Genomic DNA, 18,547 nt, shown 5'->3' with positions numbered 1-18,547 from the left:
GGCAGGAAATTTGAAATGCAACTTTTCAAAGTTGCTTACTAAATAACAGCAAACATAGTTTCTGCACAGTTTGTCGCAAAAAAGTTCTCTGCTAGCTAATGTCCAGTTGCTGTATTTCTCAGGGAGAGAGACCTTAGTGGGCACAACAGATGTTTTTGCAAAACATCTTGCAACCTTTAATTCGACTGACTTAATCCACAGAAAGCAGCAGCACAGGTCAGCTGCTGCTTTTATAGGTGACTGATCAGTCTACTCAGAGAAAGATCTACTGGCACTCCAAATAAGCTATTATGTCACTTATTAAGTAATTCTGCTCCCCACATTGCACTATAGCAGTCTGATTTGACAGGTAGAGGTCAAACAATCTTTAACCCTTTGTAGGGGCAGATCCCAACAACAGTTGCCTCAATGTCCTTTATAGTTTAGATTAAAGACCCTACAATAATAGGGAGAACACTCCAACAATCAGAGGACCCCTTATGAATAAAGACTTTGCAACAGTGGAAAGGAAAAATAACCTCCTTTTTTCAACAGGAAGTAATCTCCAGTAGCGCCAGAATCGTGGAGGGGCAGCCGTCTGCCGTGACCACTTATGAATGCAATGAGGGGAGGGAAAAGAGGCGAAAGAGGGACACACAAAGAAGGATTACAGAGGTTGAAACACTTGGGATCTCTGGATTGCATTATAGGTGGCTGATTGCAGGACACCAGTTCTCTTCAGTGATGATCTTTCACTTTGGCTGTTGATGTCCTTTACTCCTTTCTCAAACCATCTGTCTTTGGGAACATTCGGATTCTCACAAGAGCGTCCCCTCTCCTTTAAGTGCAGACGTACCACTGGCTCTTATTCTGATGAGGTGTTTCTTCTTTGCATCTCTGGGGTGGATGTTTGGTCTTTTATATGTACAAGAACTCCTCATTGTATTGCACACCGGACATTGTGTAGTCTTTACTTTAAGTTGGCAAACAACCCTCAGGACTACCTCCAAGATGACAGCTTCCCAGGGTTAAATACCAGGTACATGCGATTAGCTGAACCCGCCACTTGAAAGAAACGTGAAACATCCTCGCAGACCAGAAAGAAGCCTAGCCGCCTTCAACGCAAGCACTGAAGACTGAGGACCTGCAAACACAAATCTGCTCGTTTAAATTCATAGATAGAGATCTGAAGATTGAATAGCTCAAGCTAAGAGTAGTTTCACATGGGAATGGGAATAGTTGTTCTCATTTAACAATATTCTTGTCAAGTCTAGTTTGAAAAATAAAAACTGTCTGCTGTGATGTGTGTATCTAGTGAATTAACCTTACTGAACCTGCTTATCCAGTCCTAACTAGTTTTAGTTTGAGAGGTTTATCGAATATTATACCTTAAAGTGTTTTTTATGCTTCACAGCAGAATTTAGGGCTACGTAATCATTGTTTTGAACGGCAGATGGTGAGGTCTTATTATTTTTCACTTTGCACTGCCATGCTGACTGCAGACTGTAGTGTTTAGGAGGTCGCCTGACAGACGTCCAAAGCTGCTTGTTGACTGTGGCTGTCTTTGTGTCGATATTTCATGTTCTTCTGCTGCCTCCATCAGTTTTCTCAGAGCATGTTCATTCTTTATTCTGAAGTTGTCGTGACTGTGAGTGCGTATGTTTCTGTGTCCCTGTGCATTTGTTAACTCTATTATAGACTGACCACGTACCCAGAATTTACCCGACCTCTCTCTTAATGGCTTGAGCCCCCTCGCATTGGGTAAGTGGTTAACAAAGTGGATGGATGGATGATTCTGTCACTGCAAACTTTCTCTGTGAGACATTTGAGTAGAATGTATTAGTAACACTTACACAATTACTGTATTTAAAATAGCAGCTACAGCTGAGGAATAACAAATGGCATGGCACCACATCCATAATGAGTTGATTGATTAAAATAAGAGTCGTAAAGAAAGGAGGAGTCTGGTTTTCATATTTCAGATTTATTGGTTTGATGCATTAGTTGGGATTGGACGACACAGACTGAATTTTAAAAGAAATAGCCGACCTCTGCGGAGAAAATGGAGTAATATATTTGATGATCATTTCAAGAACATAAACTCGGGCTGAGACATATTGGCTTGTAAGTTTCAGGCGTTTCTAAGAGTCTCGTCATTTGATTTACAGATCTGTGATGAGTCTGCAGTCCTTACAAACGACACATTGTTTTAATATATGACCTCTACCAGGCTGAAATCACTGGACATGCTCAAAATCACTGAGCACTTATTGTAATTGATCATTTCCACAAACCTCCCATATTTTTTGCTATCCAACTTATAGATAAAAAAAACAAAACACTTTTTTTATATGAATGCTATGAACCCGATTGCTTGCTTTCACTGTTAAGTTTTCCACTTTATTCAACATAACCAGTAAAAATACACAGAATATTTAGATGGTATTAATGAGCCATAGCCCCACATCTTACTGCATCATGAGATTTTATTAAAATATAAACTAAACACTTGTAATATTATTAAAATTGACCCTGTGGTTATTGATCTTCTTTGTGTTTTTCTACCACACACCACCGCTGTCGTCCAGTCTTATTTACTGCCCTATTTTTTGTGATCATTTCATTTATACATGAATATTTGGAAAAATGCAGAGACATTGAAATAGATATCCAGATAGCTGAGGCAGACAGTACACACAAGACTCCAAGGTGCTTGGCACAACCATGGACAGAAGATGCACTGCATGGTTAGATCAAGCACAATGGAGTCATGAGCAACGACAAAAAAAAAGTCCAACAGATATTGCACAGATGCAACTCTGCACAAATTGACCAAGCAACGTGCCGTATCGACCAGGTTTTTGTGCAAATGTTAAGTAGCAGGTTTTATTTTTTTCCTGAAAAAAGACACAGCATTGTTAGAATATTTTATGGGTTTTGCTGAAGGACGGTCCTGCAGTCGGAGCTGTCGGCAATGCAAAATTTCAGAAAAATCCAAAAAGTGTGAGAGAAGTGATCTGATCTCATGGGGATGTTTAAAAAAAGAAAGAAAGAAAGAAAGAAAGAAAAGAAATGCTACTGGTTGGTCTACGATCAAAAAAAGATGAAGAGACTTGTAGCTAGGAAGAGCTGCAGAATTAAAAAAAGCGAAAGATTACTCACAGGTCATGGTCACTGCGGGAAAAAAGGGCTACACCCTTCCTGCGCACGAACTGCGTCAAACCCCACCCTCTCGCCCTTCACGCCCAACTCTAACAGAGGAAAAAAGTCACCATTTGATCACTTTTCACTCTTTTAAAACTCAAATCTCAAACATTTTTAAGAAAGGACCTGCAGCAGGCCTGAAAAATGTTGGCTTGATTAAATTTGTTTCCTCATTGGGCATTCCCAAAGTGATCAATGGAAACAGAGTTTGGGTAATTCATCTGTGATCTTATTAGAGTCGCAAGATCTCATAGAGTCCAAGTCCCTGAAATTTTAGTAGTTATTGACTAAAAACAAACCATGCTCCCTGGACACTATTGAATTAAGAATTAGAGGTATAGCTACTTCTCTGTAGTCCATCTGGGGTGCATCTGCCATCTACTAAGAGCAAAGAAAAACCACTCCTAACATTTTAGTCTTAACTATGTTAAGTGTTCCTGTGTTGTGATACCATCAGGCTAAGAGAGCTTCTTTTCCAAAAGGTTTGACAATCTTGTTACCTTCCCTTGTGTCTCTTTCTAGCTCCCTGAGGACATTTTACTACAATGAAAAGGCACGGCACAATAATCAACTTACAAGGCTCAGCAAGTGAAACCACTTTGTGTGATGAAATTACACCATAATGCATATTAATGCACCAAACAGGAAAAAAGCTGCCTTTGGAAGTGACCAAATGGCACGAAAATTGGAGTACTTTGGGTGAAGATGGTGGGCGGCGGTGATGAAACAGACTTTTGTTTTTCAGAACAATGAGGATGTTTGAAAGGGATGCAGCGCAGCTGATGGGATGGTTTAATGGGTTTTATGCACAGATGATGATTGTGATACATGATTACGCTTACTTACCTTCTATTTTCCTGTCTTCTTCTGGAAACCAACACGGCTTAAAATACTAAGAGAAGTATTTGAAAAAAGTGCTTTCTGAGCTAAAGCAACAAAACCTAAAGCAACTGTTCTTCAAACCTGACCAGCACAGTATCACTGAAAACAGTTGGTCTCAACCTACTCTGTGTTTAACGGACAACTTTCCAGCTGCTTTCGTTGGAAAGTCTCCTCTACACATTGTCTTTCCAAGAAACTCACCTTTCCATTCGCTAGCCTCAAAGCAAGCGTAAGGCGCAGGTGGTTGAGGGGTGGTGAAGACCGCTGGGTGCTCTGAGCTGTGTCTTGGGGTCTTCCAGCTTGCTCTACTGGAGACAGACTGTCCTGACTGCGTCCTCAGCACCCTTCAAGTCCCCAACTCCTGCCCCTCCTTCAAGCTAGGAGGGGTTGGGGATGTTCTCTTGGGATAGGTGCACTGGCAAGGAGGACTTGGTCAGGCTGGGATTGGATGTAGGTTGGGGAGTCTGAATGGGGGGGCGCCGGTTCCGCATTTCATAAATATTAATACAGAGTCCTCTCTCTCCAAATGGGTAGATTCTTTAATTTTGTTAGAGGGGGAAGTGCTTTATTCACTTAATGGCTTTTATTAGTGCCCAGTGTTCAACTCTTTCATTAGCTAAAGTGCTGCTATAATTTACAGGGTAAAAGGGGGTGGGGAAGAGGCGGTGTCTGGGAAGGGTTGATCCTGCTGCTGCTGCTTCTGCTGGACAGGCAGGCTTCACCTTCAACCACTGCAGCTTTTACTAAAAAGTGGCTTTTGGGCTAAAAGAACTGGAGTCAAAAGATATCAAATACACTCCATGAACCGTTATACTGTCGGTCATGCTGTCTCACTTTCACATCTGTTTTTTTTCCTAAACACATCTTTGCAAATCTAAAGTGTTAAGGATGATCCCGAATTAGACACTGTAACCAATTTATTTTAGAAAAAAGCACAATGTTGATGACACTTCTAACAAATAAGTGGCTTTTTACCTATGAGCAGAGAAAGATTTTGTGGAAACATGCAGTGGATTTCTCTCGCTGGCAAACTGGAATCATTTTTCTTTGCGGTTCCATATCATATTAATTTAATAAATGAAGATAAAAGCATGCATTTTTTTGCAATACTATATCCAATATATGATAAAATGCCTGCATTTGATGTATACATATTAAATATACTGTAAGGGTCTCCTATTTAGCTTGGCAACATCTTTGCATGGGTTTTGCACACACGCTTGATAATTAAAAAACAAAACATGAGTATCTTTCATGTTTGGACTGCTTGATTTCACTCTTCAAATTTCTAATCCAGCCATATTATACCACAGTTTACATGCTTGGTGTCATCCATCGCATTCATTCATTAGCTTCTGGTACTCGCACTCCGAGTGGTCTTGTTGTAACATACGGACATTAAATAACACCAACTTCCAAGAGTGCACCCAGTGCCAATAAAAAGCAGCTTTATTTTGCTCTGTGGAGTTTGGCTACTTGTGAACATCCCAACAACCCTCAGACTGCATCTGAGTGAATGAACTTATTAACCTGAGTGGCCGTCCCCACCAGAGAGCGGGGGAGTGGGTGGGCCACCAGTTTGAATAACTATCCCCATCATCAATGTCATATAAATCTCTTTCCCCCCCTCCCCCCTCTAAGCCACAGTTAAATGTTAGCCATAATGGTGGCTGCGGGTACGCATCTGCAACATTTCTGTCGGATTTTTCCTAAAAAACCAAATTTAGCACAACACAGAACACTCCTGGTTACACTTTTTGATAAAGTAATAAATCTATTATCTGAATAAAAGCACAGAATAATAAAAAGCATAAAATAACAGACACATTGAGATTCCACTGTGATTTTATTGTACAGTTCTTTTAGGAGTCAATGGAAGCCTTAACCAATATTCAATATGAACTATTCATGGTGTTAAGTACTGTGTGTTACTTTAAATATGACACTTTAACCTGCCATTGTTTTAAATCAATGAAAGCAAAAACAACAGATGCTGTAATGACAGACATGTCCGGTAGTTTATTGAGCAGCTGTACAGAACACTTTGTGATAACATGGGTCATGCAGTGAGCATTAAGAATCCTTTTTTTTTTTTTACTTTTTCACCAGCTGGATAACATCTTCATCCTCCATCACATGGTCCTTGCCCACCTTTTGAGGGTTGTGCTTTACAGAGGAGCCCCAAACAAGTGCACTGAAAGAAAGAGTTAAGAAAAGAAAAAAAAAAAAAGAGTTTGATCCTGGTTGACTGATGATTCGTTCAAGAGTGTGAAAAGAAAAGATATCAGGCCATTATAAAGTAGCCCGACAAATCATTCTTTGCTACAGCTCTATTATAAAGGAACCTACTGGGTATGTGACATCCTTAAGGAGCAAAAGCTTCCATGTGTCACAGTTTTACCCGTCCGTTCCCTTGAGGATGGCTAATGCTCAGCAGCACTAACATAATGAATGATTGACGATGTTATCTTGCCAGGGCCATTTAGAGATGGTGGTGCAACACGCGGTCACATGTCTAAAAATCAAACGTTCCAGTGATGGCAACATTTAGTCTGGTAAATGTTGCCATTAAGGGAGGTGATAGAGTCATGAGAAAAAGAATGTCCACCCAGTTTTAGTTTTAAGGTTTTGACGCATAAAAACACATTAAGAATAATCTGATCAACACCACACTCTAAAATCACTTACATATAACCTCAGATGACAAAAATATTTTTAAAATATTAGCATTTTAGCTAAGGCAACTATACTCACTACTTAAATTCTTTGATGAGGTTTTTGTGAATCTTCATGCAGAAATCCTCCACTGAAGTTCGGTCATTGGGGAGCACAACAGGAGACGTGTAATCAGGAAGCTGGCCTTTGGGTTTGGTGTAGCTGTAAGTAAACGTATCATCTCAGTAACTTTTTCCAGTTTGAACACACAAACACTTCAATTTTCCAAAGACTTGCTTTAAATCTATAACTGACTTTCGCCGCATTCACAGAATCTTTTGCAGGTTGTATTGATGGAAATTCTTACATGCGCACAAGCCTTAAGTAGTCCCACATCCTCTCCAGCAGGTCATCAAAGTTCCAGCGGTGGTGGGCTGAGATGGGCACAGTGTGGGGCACTTTGTAGATGATGTCGAGCTCTTCAATGGAGATCTGGTCGATTTTGTTGAGCACATAAATGCATGGGATGTAGACGCTGTTGGGACAGGGACAGAGTCTGTAAGTGAAACCACTACATACTCAGTTATACTAAATAATCCAAGAAATAAAATGGTGAATAAATGAGTCTATATTTTGGTGCAGCATGAAGCCTTCTACTACATTTACTTGTTAACTAACATGTCAGCTGATACGCAAATGTTAGATATTACAACTAATGCCATTTGCCTAGCACAGGGTGCACGCGGTCTCAAACAGAAGATTTACAAATCAATTACTTTTGGCAGAATAACTCCTAATGAATATCATTATAAATTCATAGAGCTTGCAGTAAAAGTAAGATCAGGTGACCTTGAACTATCCCTCGGTGTTGCTGCTGTTGGCTCAGAATAATGCACGACCTCCCATAATGCATTTGCCTCTTTCACTCCTCTTGCACTTACATGCGACTAGAGTAAGTCCTTTTTTTGCACTCTGTCACAGTTTGTGCTTTGCCATCTCTGTGCTTTTCCCTTTCCCCTCACAGCAGATGGCTGCTCCACCCTGAGCCGCGTTCTGCCAGAAGCCTCTTCCTGTTGAAAATGAGTTTTTCTTCCTACTGATGCCAAGTTTGTGTTCATAAGGAAATCGCTGAATCACTGGGGTTCGTCTATAATGTTGTCTTTAGCTTAAAATATTAAGTGTCTTGAGACCATTGTGATGATTTGGTGCTACATAAATAAAACTGAACTGCATTGTCAACTATACACTCTAGTATACTCTGAGTCACTGACATGCTCTACTGTTTCTACTACATTTAGTAAGACATTTAATTCCTTTATTCTGCTTGTTGATTTTGAGATATTTTGTTTTTCATATAAAGCTTAATATTTTCATTTAAATGTAAACTTATCTTAATTTATCTTAATTTATTTTTTAACTTCAAATTACTTTCTGCCTTATTTCTTTTGACATATCTTATTTTATCGATCTATATACTGTTTAAGCACTACTGCCTGATGTGGAGTTTACACGCCTGGGTTCTCGCTGTACTTCCTTCCAGTCCAAAGACATGCAGTTAGTGGGTTTAAGTTAATTGGTGATTGCAAATTGGCTGTCTGTGTCGGTGTGAATCGTTGTCTGTTTCTCCGCGTTAGTCCTGCCACAGACTGGTGTTTTATCCAGGGTGTACCCCACCTCTCTATGGTAGCTGTGATAGCCTCGAACCCTCTGCTACCCTGAATTGGATAAATGGAAGAGAATGGCTGGATGGATGGAATAAATAATGTATATTTCATTCAATTGTATAACAGGTGGTTACAGTTTCCACTGTGTCCATTTTCCTCCCAAAGTTCAGTAATTTTTTGAAGGAAAAAGTGTTTACTTTTCACAGGAACATTTGACTTTATTTTTTTTAGATGTATATTAAGTAATTTTAATCATGTTTAAAATATGTAGTGCTACATTTCCTTTTGTTAAGACACCTCTCTTCAAATAAATACTGTAAGTATACAGGCAAGGAGGGGGCCCCACCTAGTGCTTTATGCAATTACAGTTAATAGGCCCATAGGCTTCTGAATTATGAGAATTTTTAAAAATATTTTGCCCTTATGAAACATCACAGTGGATTTTAACTCAATTAAATGTGAATGAAAGCCAGAATTTCATCATTAATTCAAGGGATTTTCACAAAAAACCCTTCTGCATTAAGAAATGCTGTAAATCCTAAACATGTAATGCATTTTTTGGCCAAATCCCTTACAATAAAGCTGACAATAAGTCCGGACTTCAGACTTTGATTGGCCAGTCTTAAGATCCACATGGGGGTGTACAGGATTTAGACATTATTTAAAAAATATTCTATAGACATAGTGTTTGATAAATTTGTTTCCGTGCAGAAATTGTAGTTTTTATTTTATTGTATTGTGGTCTTTCTCCTAGTTGCTTTTTTCAGAGGAGGGACCATGCTCAACTCCACATATCTCTGATCCCATATTTGTTGACTTCTTATATTAAGATAAAAACCTTTGAGTCATCTAAGTAAGATTAAAACAGGAGTTCTCCCAGATGCTGCCTAGCACATAAACAGCATATTTAAATCCATCTGTAGTGGGAATGATGGGAGTGTTAAATAGGATTTCAGACCGGCAGGCCACACCCACTGAGAATGACTAAGAAAGGCCCATTGTGACACTTCAGCAGCTCACCGATTTCCCTCCACCACATCGATGAGGTCATCAGCTGTGGAGTCACTGCGCAGAGTGATGTCGGCGTTGTGGATCTTGTACTCTGCCAAGATACTCTTAACTGTTTCAGCGTCAAGCTCACTCTGTGCACACTGGAGAGAGAAAGAGAGAGTGCATGTGGATGGATGACTTAAAGTAACACAAAAAAGCAAGAAAATAGTCATTAAAAAAGTCACAATTTAAAGATCTGTATTAATCAATTATTACATATTAGAGTCAGCAATACAATAAAAATCCATGTGTTCTAATCCATGTGGCATCACTACCCATTTCTGCATCTAAATGCTCTGCTGAATTAATAAAAGTGGCTGCTCTCCAAGGTGTTACAATAAACTGCAAAATATGAAAAACATTCAGCTCTGGACATAAACGAAAAAGGGAAAATTAAATACCACCCATGTTTGTTTGATTAGAGAAAATGGGATAGCTGACATTCTGCTACCTCATGATGAGCTACAGAACTACTGTTAGGCTAACATTAGCGCAGGTAAGCTGTAGCAAGAGGGTTAAACTGTTCTCGAAAGTACAGATAGACACAAATGCCGGACAGGAGGATAAACACAAATAAAGGACAAAACATCAAAATGTCTGGGACTGTGAGATTTTAAAAACTTAGCTTGGAGAACATATTACACTTGAATGTAGAGGCTTTAACTTTAATGACAAGTAAATGATGTTTTAAGTATCAGTGTAATTGTTCACTTGAGTTTTTAATTCTAAAGTGAAAACTGTAAGTGCGAAGTTTCATTTAGTGTGTTTATTATATGAGACGTACCGTAGCGGTAAAGTTGATGCCTCCTTTGTCCTTTTTCTTGAAACCAATGTTTGGTGGTTGCTTGTTAAGCCGAATGCCAAAGCCTTCCAGCTCATGTTCTATTAGCTTCTTATGAAGAAGAGGCTTCAACACATCGAGCACTATCAGAATCAGATTGCAGGTTCGAGCCACTGTGAGAGAGCGGAAAAAGAAACAATAACATCAGTCAGAAATGTGTAAAAAGAAATCCCAGTTGAAGTACACCTGTTCAGCTGCTCGTTAATGCAAATATGAAATCAACCAATCACAAGGCAATATTTAGACATATAGCCAGGTAGGTCATATGGGTCAAGACGACTTGCTGAAGTTCTAACTTGAGCTTCAGAATGGGGATTTAAGTGACTTTGGTTTTTGATGCAGGACGAGCTGGTCTGCATTTCGGAAAAAGCTTTCAGGATCAACAGAATTGTCTGAAAAAGGGAAAATATCCAGAGAGTGCTGTGAGGAGTGCTTTTTATGGAAACCAAATGACCACTCCATAAACACATGGCACAATACAGGAGGGAAAGCTCAACAGAACAAAACAAATGAACTTAAAGGAGAAAGCACATTTTTTGAGGATGCCAATGTTCACATTTTGGACCACGAACACAGACGGTTTGAGAGACGAGTAAAGAAGTCCATCTACATCCACTGTGAATGTCTGTCACTAAACAGAGGTGGTGGGTGTGACACGAGTTATCAGCCACCTACAATGCAAATTTGAGAAACTTTCCCGAGCATTTCCACACCCACTCTCACCTTGCCTCAGGTGACCTCGATAGCTCATATGAGGTGCAAGAAATGTTTTCACAAACCTAAAGAAATCTGGTTACCTTCTTTTCAAGCACTTAAGACTACCATGACCTGTAAAATCTACATAGACCACTGAGCACTATTTAAAATGTCACAGCCTACCTAGGTATTGTTGCAGCAGGATAGCACACCATGTCACAAAGCATCTTAAAACAGATTTTGTAAACATGACATTAAGTTGTCAGCAGCTGATAAATCTGCAGCAACTGTGTCACGTTATCATGTAAATATCTGAGGAATGTTTCCAGCACCTTGTTGAATCTGTGCCACATAGAATGAAAGCAGTTCTAATGGAAGTACCACAACCTGGTACAATGAAAGCGTAACTAATAAATTGTCCAGTGAGTGGATAAAGCTGAGGTTCACTGCCTGGCCATAATGGTCAAAAGAAATCTTTGAGCAGGCTTGCACTTTTTGATGCCAGAGAAAAATGTAACAGTAATGAAGAGGCTCATGAAAGGAAGAGCTTAAAACACCAAGACTTTATTCAAGAGTGTAGAGTGAAAGGGTGGCAAGTATGTCTGTTTCCTCTAGAAGTGGGGTGTGGAAGGTTCCCAGTACAGTCACTGTAGATGGCACTCACTACACTCAGAGTTTCAGAAAATGAGCGGAAGACAGCTGTATGCAGGATGGTGGAAGCAGCAGAAAGAGCCTCTTATGGGCTCTGGTGTAAAAGGGAGGTGTAGGGTTGGAAGTGTGGAGGTGGTGGGCAGTGATTTAAGATAAGATAAGATAAGATAAGATAAGATAGAACTTTATTAATCCCTCGGGTGGGTTCCTCTGGGAAATTCGACTTCCAAAAAAAGCACAGCAACGACCGAAGTTACAGTTACAGAACTGTTATATATATATATATATATATATATATATATATATATATATATATATATATATATATACACACACACACACACACACACACACACACACACACACACACATATATAAATACAGAGACAAATATAAATAAAATATACAAAGGGGATAAATAGAATAAATAGGAATAAAAAATAAAAATACAAGTGAATTGCACATTTCAAGTATTGAGTCTATTGCACTGTTGACTATTTACAAAAAGTATTGCACAAGGTATTGTACAGTGAGGTGCAGAGGCACTACAGCTTAGTTGTTCCCCCCTCCTTTGTCCTCCTGTTTCCCCTCCCTCTCCCCTCCAGAGAGGAGTTAAACAGTCTGATGGCGTGTGGGACAAAGGAGTTTTTGGCCATCGCTGCTGACACGCCAGATGGAGGGTGTTGCAGTTAAGGGTTGAAACGCCAGGTTAAGCCTGGGCATGACATCAGCTCCAGGCCAAAGGCCACAGTCAATCTGTAGAGCATCAGCAGTTGTGTTTTAAGCAAACTTTAGATAAAGACGTGAAACATTGTCTCACTGAAAATCATTGATTTTAGTGTTCTCGCATCTACAAATACAACATCTTATGATTTAATTTGTCTATAAATATATACAGGAGAAAGCTAAATTCTAGTAGCACTATTAGTAGTGCTGCCATTAGGGCTGGGCCATATCATACCGTTCACAGTAATACCGGTATAATGTTGGGCAACGATAAGAAAATGAAATCTCGCGATAGAATATGGGTAAAACGCGCATGTGCAGTGCCTTTGTTTACATACGCACATGGCGGAAAAAGCATGGCGGCGACGGAGAATGAGAAGGGCGAAAGCGGATCGTTGAATGAAACGGATGAACCAGAATTGGTTTGTAAAAATGCTGCAACTTCAGTGGTGTGGAACTGGTTTAGCTTTCGTCTGTCAGATACACAACAAAGCACTATTTTTGGTAGAGCATGCTAGTGGGCCGTCGTTATTACCATGTTTTTTGGAAAATGCGGCACCCCTAAAATCAATCCTTTGATTTTTCTGAAAATCGACAGTGCCCCTTATAATCCTGTGTGCCTTATGTATGAATTCTGGTTGTGTTTACTGACCCATCCATCCTCATCCGCTTTGTCCGGGGCCGGGTCGCGGGGGCAGCAGCCTAAGCAAAGAGGCCCAGACCTCCCTCTCCCCAGCCACCTCCTCCAGCTTATCCGGGGGAATACCAAGGCGTTCCCAGGCCAGCCGAGAGATATAATCTCTCCAGCGTGTCCTGGGTCTGCCCCGGGGCCTCCTCCCGGTGGGACATGCCTGGAACACCTCACCCAGGAGGCGCCCAGGGGGCATCCTTGTCAGATGCCCGAACCACCTCAGCTGGCTCCTTTCGATGTGGAGCAGCAGCTGCTCTACTCTGAGCCCCTCCCGGATGGCCGAACTTCTCACCCTATCTCTAAGGGAGAGGCCAGCCACCCTTCGGAGGAAGCTCATTTCTGCCGCTTGTATCCGCGATCTCGTTCTTTCGGTCTCTACCCACAGCTTGTGGCCATAGGTGAGGGTAGGGACGTAGACCGACCGGTAAATTGAGAGCTTCGCTTTTACACTCAGCTCCCTCTTCACCACGACGGACCGGTGCAGCGTCCGCATTACTGCAGCTGCAGCCCCAATCCGTCTGTCGATCTCCGGCTCCCTTCTCCCATCACTCGCGAACAAGACCCCGAGATACTTGAACTCCTCCACTTGGGGCAGGAACTCATCCCCGACCCGGAGTGGGCACTCCACCCTTTTCCGGCTGAGAACCATGGCCTCAGATTTGGAGGTGCTGATCCTCATTCCCGCTGCTTCACACTCGGCTGCGAACCGTTCCAGTGCGAGCTGGAGGCCCTCACCCGATGAAGCCAATGGTTGTGTTTACTGACCTCGAAACGATTTTATGTCGTACACGGCGCTTGAAAATCTGTCAAATGTTTTAGTATGACTTTGCTAAGCTACAAACCCACAGCGCTTGATGGATTGTCGGAGCATTACGGCTATCGTAGGCAGGCGCCTCGCTGAGTGATACGTACTGTGCTTCAGCATAATATTACGGTATTGTGTGTGTATAACCTCTTAAGTTTAGTGGATATTATACATGGTTATGCTGAGGATATGTCGGCCAATTTCCACTGGAAATGCCTTTTGGTTTAACTGTCAGCAAGGAATTTGCATTTGCACTGTTAAATTTTTATAGAACTTTAATGCACATAAAAAACAGCTGCTTGTTTAAGTGAAAATACATTGATGGGTTTTTTTGCACTAATAAAGTTGTGGAGTTGTAAAGTATTTTGTCTAGTGTCAATTATATCGTCAGTTATATCGTTATCGCAAATTTTCAAATGTATATCGTGATAAATATTTTTGGTCATATTGCCCTGCTCTAACTGCCATTGTATTTCCCTCCAAGCAGATTCCACTGTAATCAAATCATTACCTGCGATGACCTGTCGGCCTCTGCCCTTTCCATCTTTGGCGCCCTCAATGATTCCTGGGAGATCCAGGAGCTAAAAAGGACGAAGTCAGAAAAAGAAAAATATAAGCAAATAACTTAAACCTTATCACAGCATGAACAATATTCCAGATTTTGAAGAAAGCAGAAACTCTTGTACCTGAATTTTAGCACCTTTATACCGAATGACTCCAGGTACTGTTGTTAGAGTGGTGAACTCATAGGCAGCAACCTCAGAGTATACACCTGCAAGGTTACTTAGCAGTGTAGACTTTCCTACAGAAGGAAAGCCGACAAAGCCGACACGAGCGTCACCGGTTTTCGCTACATCAAAACCTAAAAGTGGGAGGAAACACATGAAAAAAAATCAAATATGCATTAGCATTCTTTGCCGGGCAAAAATAAAGAAATATTTAAAACAAAATTTTGGTAACATCATTAGGACACAAGTATCCTGATCTCACCTTCTCCTGTCCCACCACCGCTGCCTCCTTTAGGTGTGATGAGTTCCCTTCTGAGTTTGGCAAGACGTGCTTTGAGCAGACCCAAGTGGTGAGCTGTGGCCTTGTTCTTCTGCGTCCTGGCCATCTACAGTGAACAATAATACCAGTCTGCATGAGAACTTTCTAAAAAACATTAAGTAAGCAGTTTTTACTGACTGCACTCAGGTACAGTCATGGTGAAACTTAAAACAGAATAGACTTATCCTTTACAATTCAAAGTTTAATTTTGCCCATCTGGATTTACTGTAATGTCAGTGCAGTAACAACACAGTAACAACACTATAAACCTGGTCCCATTCTCTCATGTTGTACAGTTTTTACTTTATGCCAACTTAAATGCAAGAGTTTCTTACATTTGACATGCAACTTTAACTCAAACTTACATACTTGAATGATCATAGTTAAGGCAAAGAGTTTTTTTTAACCCTAAATTAACAGATACTCATTCATTTTATTTAATAATCCTAGTTTTTCTGTCCATTTGATAAATAATACAGTTTAAAGCATTTAATGTGGGAGGAAACATTTTTAATAGGCAGAAAAGTCCTGGCCAAGATCAACACAACTGTGTTTCTCTGCACATTAAAATGTACACCTAGTGCTGGTCTCAAGTTAAAGATAAATGGGTAGGTTGTGACAGGGAGGGCGTCCGGTGTAAAGTCTTTGCCAAATCAAACACGTTAGCTAGAAATGTTACTAGTGACTTACAAGAACTGCTACCGGTACAACTGACCAGCAGGGTGGCTGCTAATGGCCAAAGACTGAGAAAGAATAGTAGGGGAAGGCATGTTTGGAGGCAGTAAAATAGAAGGCAAGATTTTAAATGTAGGAATTATGGCTGGTAAAGTGAGAGAAATGGCTAACAAAGGAAAGGATGTTCAAGATGGATCTGCCAGGCAGGGAGATAAGAGGATGACCACAGAGAAGACCGATGAAAGCAATGATCTGCTGTGGCAACCCTTAAAGAAGACAGTGAAACAAGTAGTCTTTGCACTGCAACCTGGAGAGTTTCCTTTTACTGCCTCTGATAATACAGTAAGGTTTCCATTAAAAACTAGAAAAGGCATTTTCTGAAGAAACTGCAGCGTGAATGCCGATAGCTGAATGTTTTGAGCTGAAATGAAACAATTGCTGAATGTTAAGCTAAAGTTAAGTTTAAACTAAACTAAAAACTTAAACAAAAACATTCAGTGTAATTTAAAGCAAGTACCCCTGCTGGTACGAACTCTTATGTTCAAATTTGAGGCTTTCTCAATACAACAACAGACGGCACACCATACAAAGATCATAATATATGGATACGTGTGAATTAAAAGACAACACTGTCGTTTTAAGTTAACTTGTATTGAACAGTTAACGTGTACACATTATTTAAAGGCGAACTTGTTACTTGTTACCACCATCAACCTGCACTAGCACGTCCGTTACACTGTCTTATATGATTAGTAATGGATTCACAAGTTCACTGACTGGGTAAAGCAACTTTATATGCACTTTGTGGCCAAAAGAAAAAATGTGAGTTAGAAATATTAAGCGCAAAACAAAGCCCGGCTGTAATATTTTTGCTAACGCTAACAGCTTGTGGCTAGCTTAAACGTGACAGTCAGCGGGTTAGCCCGCCCGCTGTTTCCATCTTACCTCATTTTCAATTTCTGCTATTTTGGCGAGTATACTCATGGTGACGGTGTTCCCCGTGTAAAATTCACGTTACCGATTGAAACTGAAAAGGTTTTACATGGAAGTTGGCAAAGTTATTGGGGTACTTTAGCATGCACACCACATGAACGCGGTGGTGCGGTGTTTCCAGGGAAATCTCGCGAGAACCCGGACAGAGGCGGGGCGTGATACCCGGTGCGTTGACCAATGACAGCCCGCGTTCACTCACAGGTTGCTCACTGAACAAAAAAGAGAAACGCCAACGCAGCATGAGCTTCCATAAGTGCAAATGCTTCATTTGCGAATCAGGAAGGTGGAATTTAGTACAACTAAAATTTCAAATAAAATGTATAAACACAAGTACTGCTATAGTACGGCTATAGACAATGGAAAATTCCATTATTCATTTGGAAAGGTTGTTCTACTTCACTGGATATCAGGAAAAAAAACGTTTAGTTAACTTGCTTGATAAATCCCAGTTAGCTCTTCGAGGAAAAAAAATCTTTACGTCAAAACGTACAACAAAGCTATTAAACACAATATTTTATTAAGAATTAATGAGGCCTGTGTGCCTGTGCAGATGAGCATTGGCTTGTACTTTTCTCAAGTTTCGGATGTTTCTGAGTTGTGAGGAGACATCGTCGCTCTAAATTGATTTAAATAACTGTTTTACGCTGTAAAACATCAGATTTAATCAGTGTCTAGCTGAGAATGTACCACTGTTGTCTTATATCGTCATACAAAAGTTGTACCTAAAATACTGCATGAGTACATTTACTCAGGTTGGATAGTGCGCTTTCATTTATTTTGCTCTTTTATTGAAATAATCCACAAGTTAAATATTAGAAGTGCTTTTCAGTATAAAACAAAACTATTTAACTACACATGAACTAAATTATCGTCTCCTAAATTAGGTTATGAATAAAAAACACCTCTATAGAAGAACATTTTGATGAAAAAATAAGCTCGTGGGCCACTTCACTGAGTACACCTTAGTGATATGAGGTTAGAATACCCTTTGCCTTTTGAATAGCCTTAATTCTTCGTGACACAGATTCAACGAAACGCCGGAAACATTCCTCAGAGATTTTGGTCTATGTTGAAATGATCACACAATTGCTGCAGATTTTGCAGCTGCACAACCCTTTATGAGAATCCCCCATTGCCACATCCCAAAGGTGCTCTATTGGATTGAGATCAGACCATTTGAGTACAGTCAACTCATTATCAGTCAGTATGAGATGATCTGGACTTTGTGACATCATGTGTAATCCTCCTGAAAACAGCCATCAGAAGATGGACACACTGTGATCATACTGAAGACCGACCGATATATCGGCACTGCTGATATTATGAGTTATGTTATGAGTGGTAATGTTATCAGTTTTCATGTTGCATAGTTTGTCCACCAGAGGGCACTCTTTAACGTCTCTGCTGGCACCAATGACTGTCATTGGTTGGCACAAACACGGCAGATCTAAGTAGAGTCAGGCAGAGCATGAACGAGTAATCCAGGACTTGCTTTGACAATAAAATATGATTATTTTTAAACTGAATTGGAAGGACTCATAAATAACATAACAGATATTATGGAAATTTGTTTATATTTCATGTATCGTATTTCATGTCACCCATCAGCCCGTCTAGCACCAATAACCACGCCATGTTCAAAGTCACTTGAATCACCTTTCTTCCCAATTCTGATCCTCCGTGTGAACTTCAGCAGGTTGTCTTGACCGTATCTACCTGCCATGTGATGTGTATCATATTTAACACATGGGTTTTTGTCTTATTTATGAGCTGTTGAAAAGGTGTACCAAAAAAGCATCCAGTGAGTGTATAACTGCATATAAAGTCAAAGTATTGCAAACTGATGCTTCGGTAAGATTAATATAATATCACATTTGTTTAATAATAATTACATTTATTCAGGTAGACGTTTAAATACTGTAACTGGATTTCTGGTGTATAATTGTAAAATTGTTGCATGCTAACTTTTAAGAAATAATCAATTCTAC

The 18,547-nt window shown here is 40.2% G+C and overlaps 1 protein-coding gene across 1 annotated transcript; it reads right to left on the bottom strand.

The window, feature by feature from the left end:
• Window positions 1-5,892: 5,892 nt before the first annotated feature.
• Window positions 5,893-16,708, bottom strand: drg1 (developmentally regulated GTP binding protein 1). The gene is made up of 9 exons (XM_085279437.1): window positions 16,512-16,708; window positions 14,835-14,958; window positions 14,531-14,706; window positions 14,356-14,425; window positions 10,219-10,388; window positions 9,405-9,535; window positions 7,088-7,255; window positions 6,820-6,942; window positions 5,893-6,259 (listed from the first exon to the last, which is right to left on the bottom strand). The coding sequence occupies exons 1-9, from the start codon at window positions 16,548-16,550 to the stop codon at window positions 6,160-6,162; spliced, it is 1,101 nt and encodes a 366-aa protein (XP_085135563.1). The 5' UTR covers window positions 16,551-16,708; the 3' UTR covers window positions 5,893-6,159.
• Between the last annotated feature and the right edge of the window lie 1,839 nt (window positions 16,709-18,547).

Source organism: Mchenga conophoros, linkage group LG7 (genome assembly GCF_057382185.1).
Source record: "Mchenga conophoros isolate Kocher_MC1m ecotype Shallow Benthic linkage group LG7, M_conophoros_male_GT1.1, whole genome shotgun sequence".
NCBI classification, from domain to species: domain Eukaryota; kingdom Metazoa; phylum Chordata; class Actinopteri; order Cichliformes; family Cichlidae; genus Mchenga; species Mchenga conophoros.
Note: the sequence above shows the minus strand (reverse complement) of the source record. Positions and strands in the feature narration are given on the sequence as shown.

Bases quoted from the DNA above. Each gene is read 5' to 3' on its own strand.
- drg1 (XM_085279437.1), bottom strand. From the start codon at position 16,550: ATGAGTATACTCGCCAAAATAGCAGAAATTGAAAATGAG. The intron at 14,959-16,511 runs GTAAGATGGAAA...TGTTCACTGTAG, and splicing joins TAGCAGAAATTGAAAATGAG to ATGGCCAGGACGCAGAAGAA. The intron at 9,536-10,218 runs GTACGTCTCATA...TTCTCTCTCCAG, and splicing joins GCATCAACTTTACCGCTACG to TGTGCACAGAGTGAGCTTGA.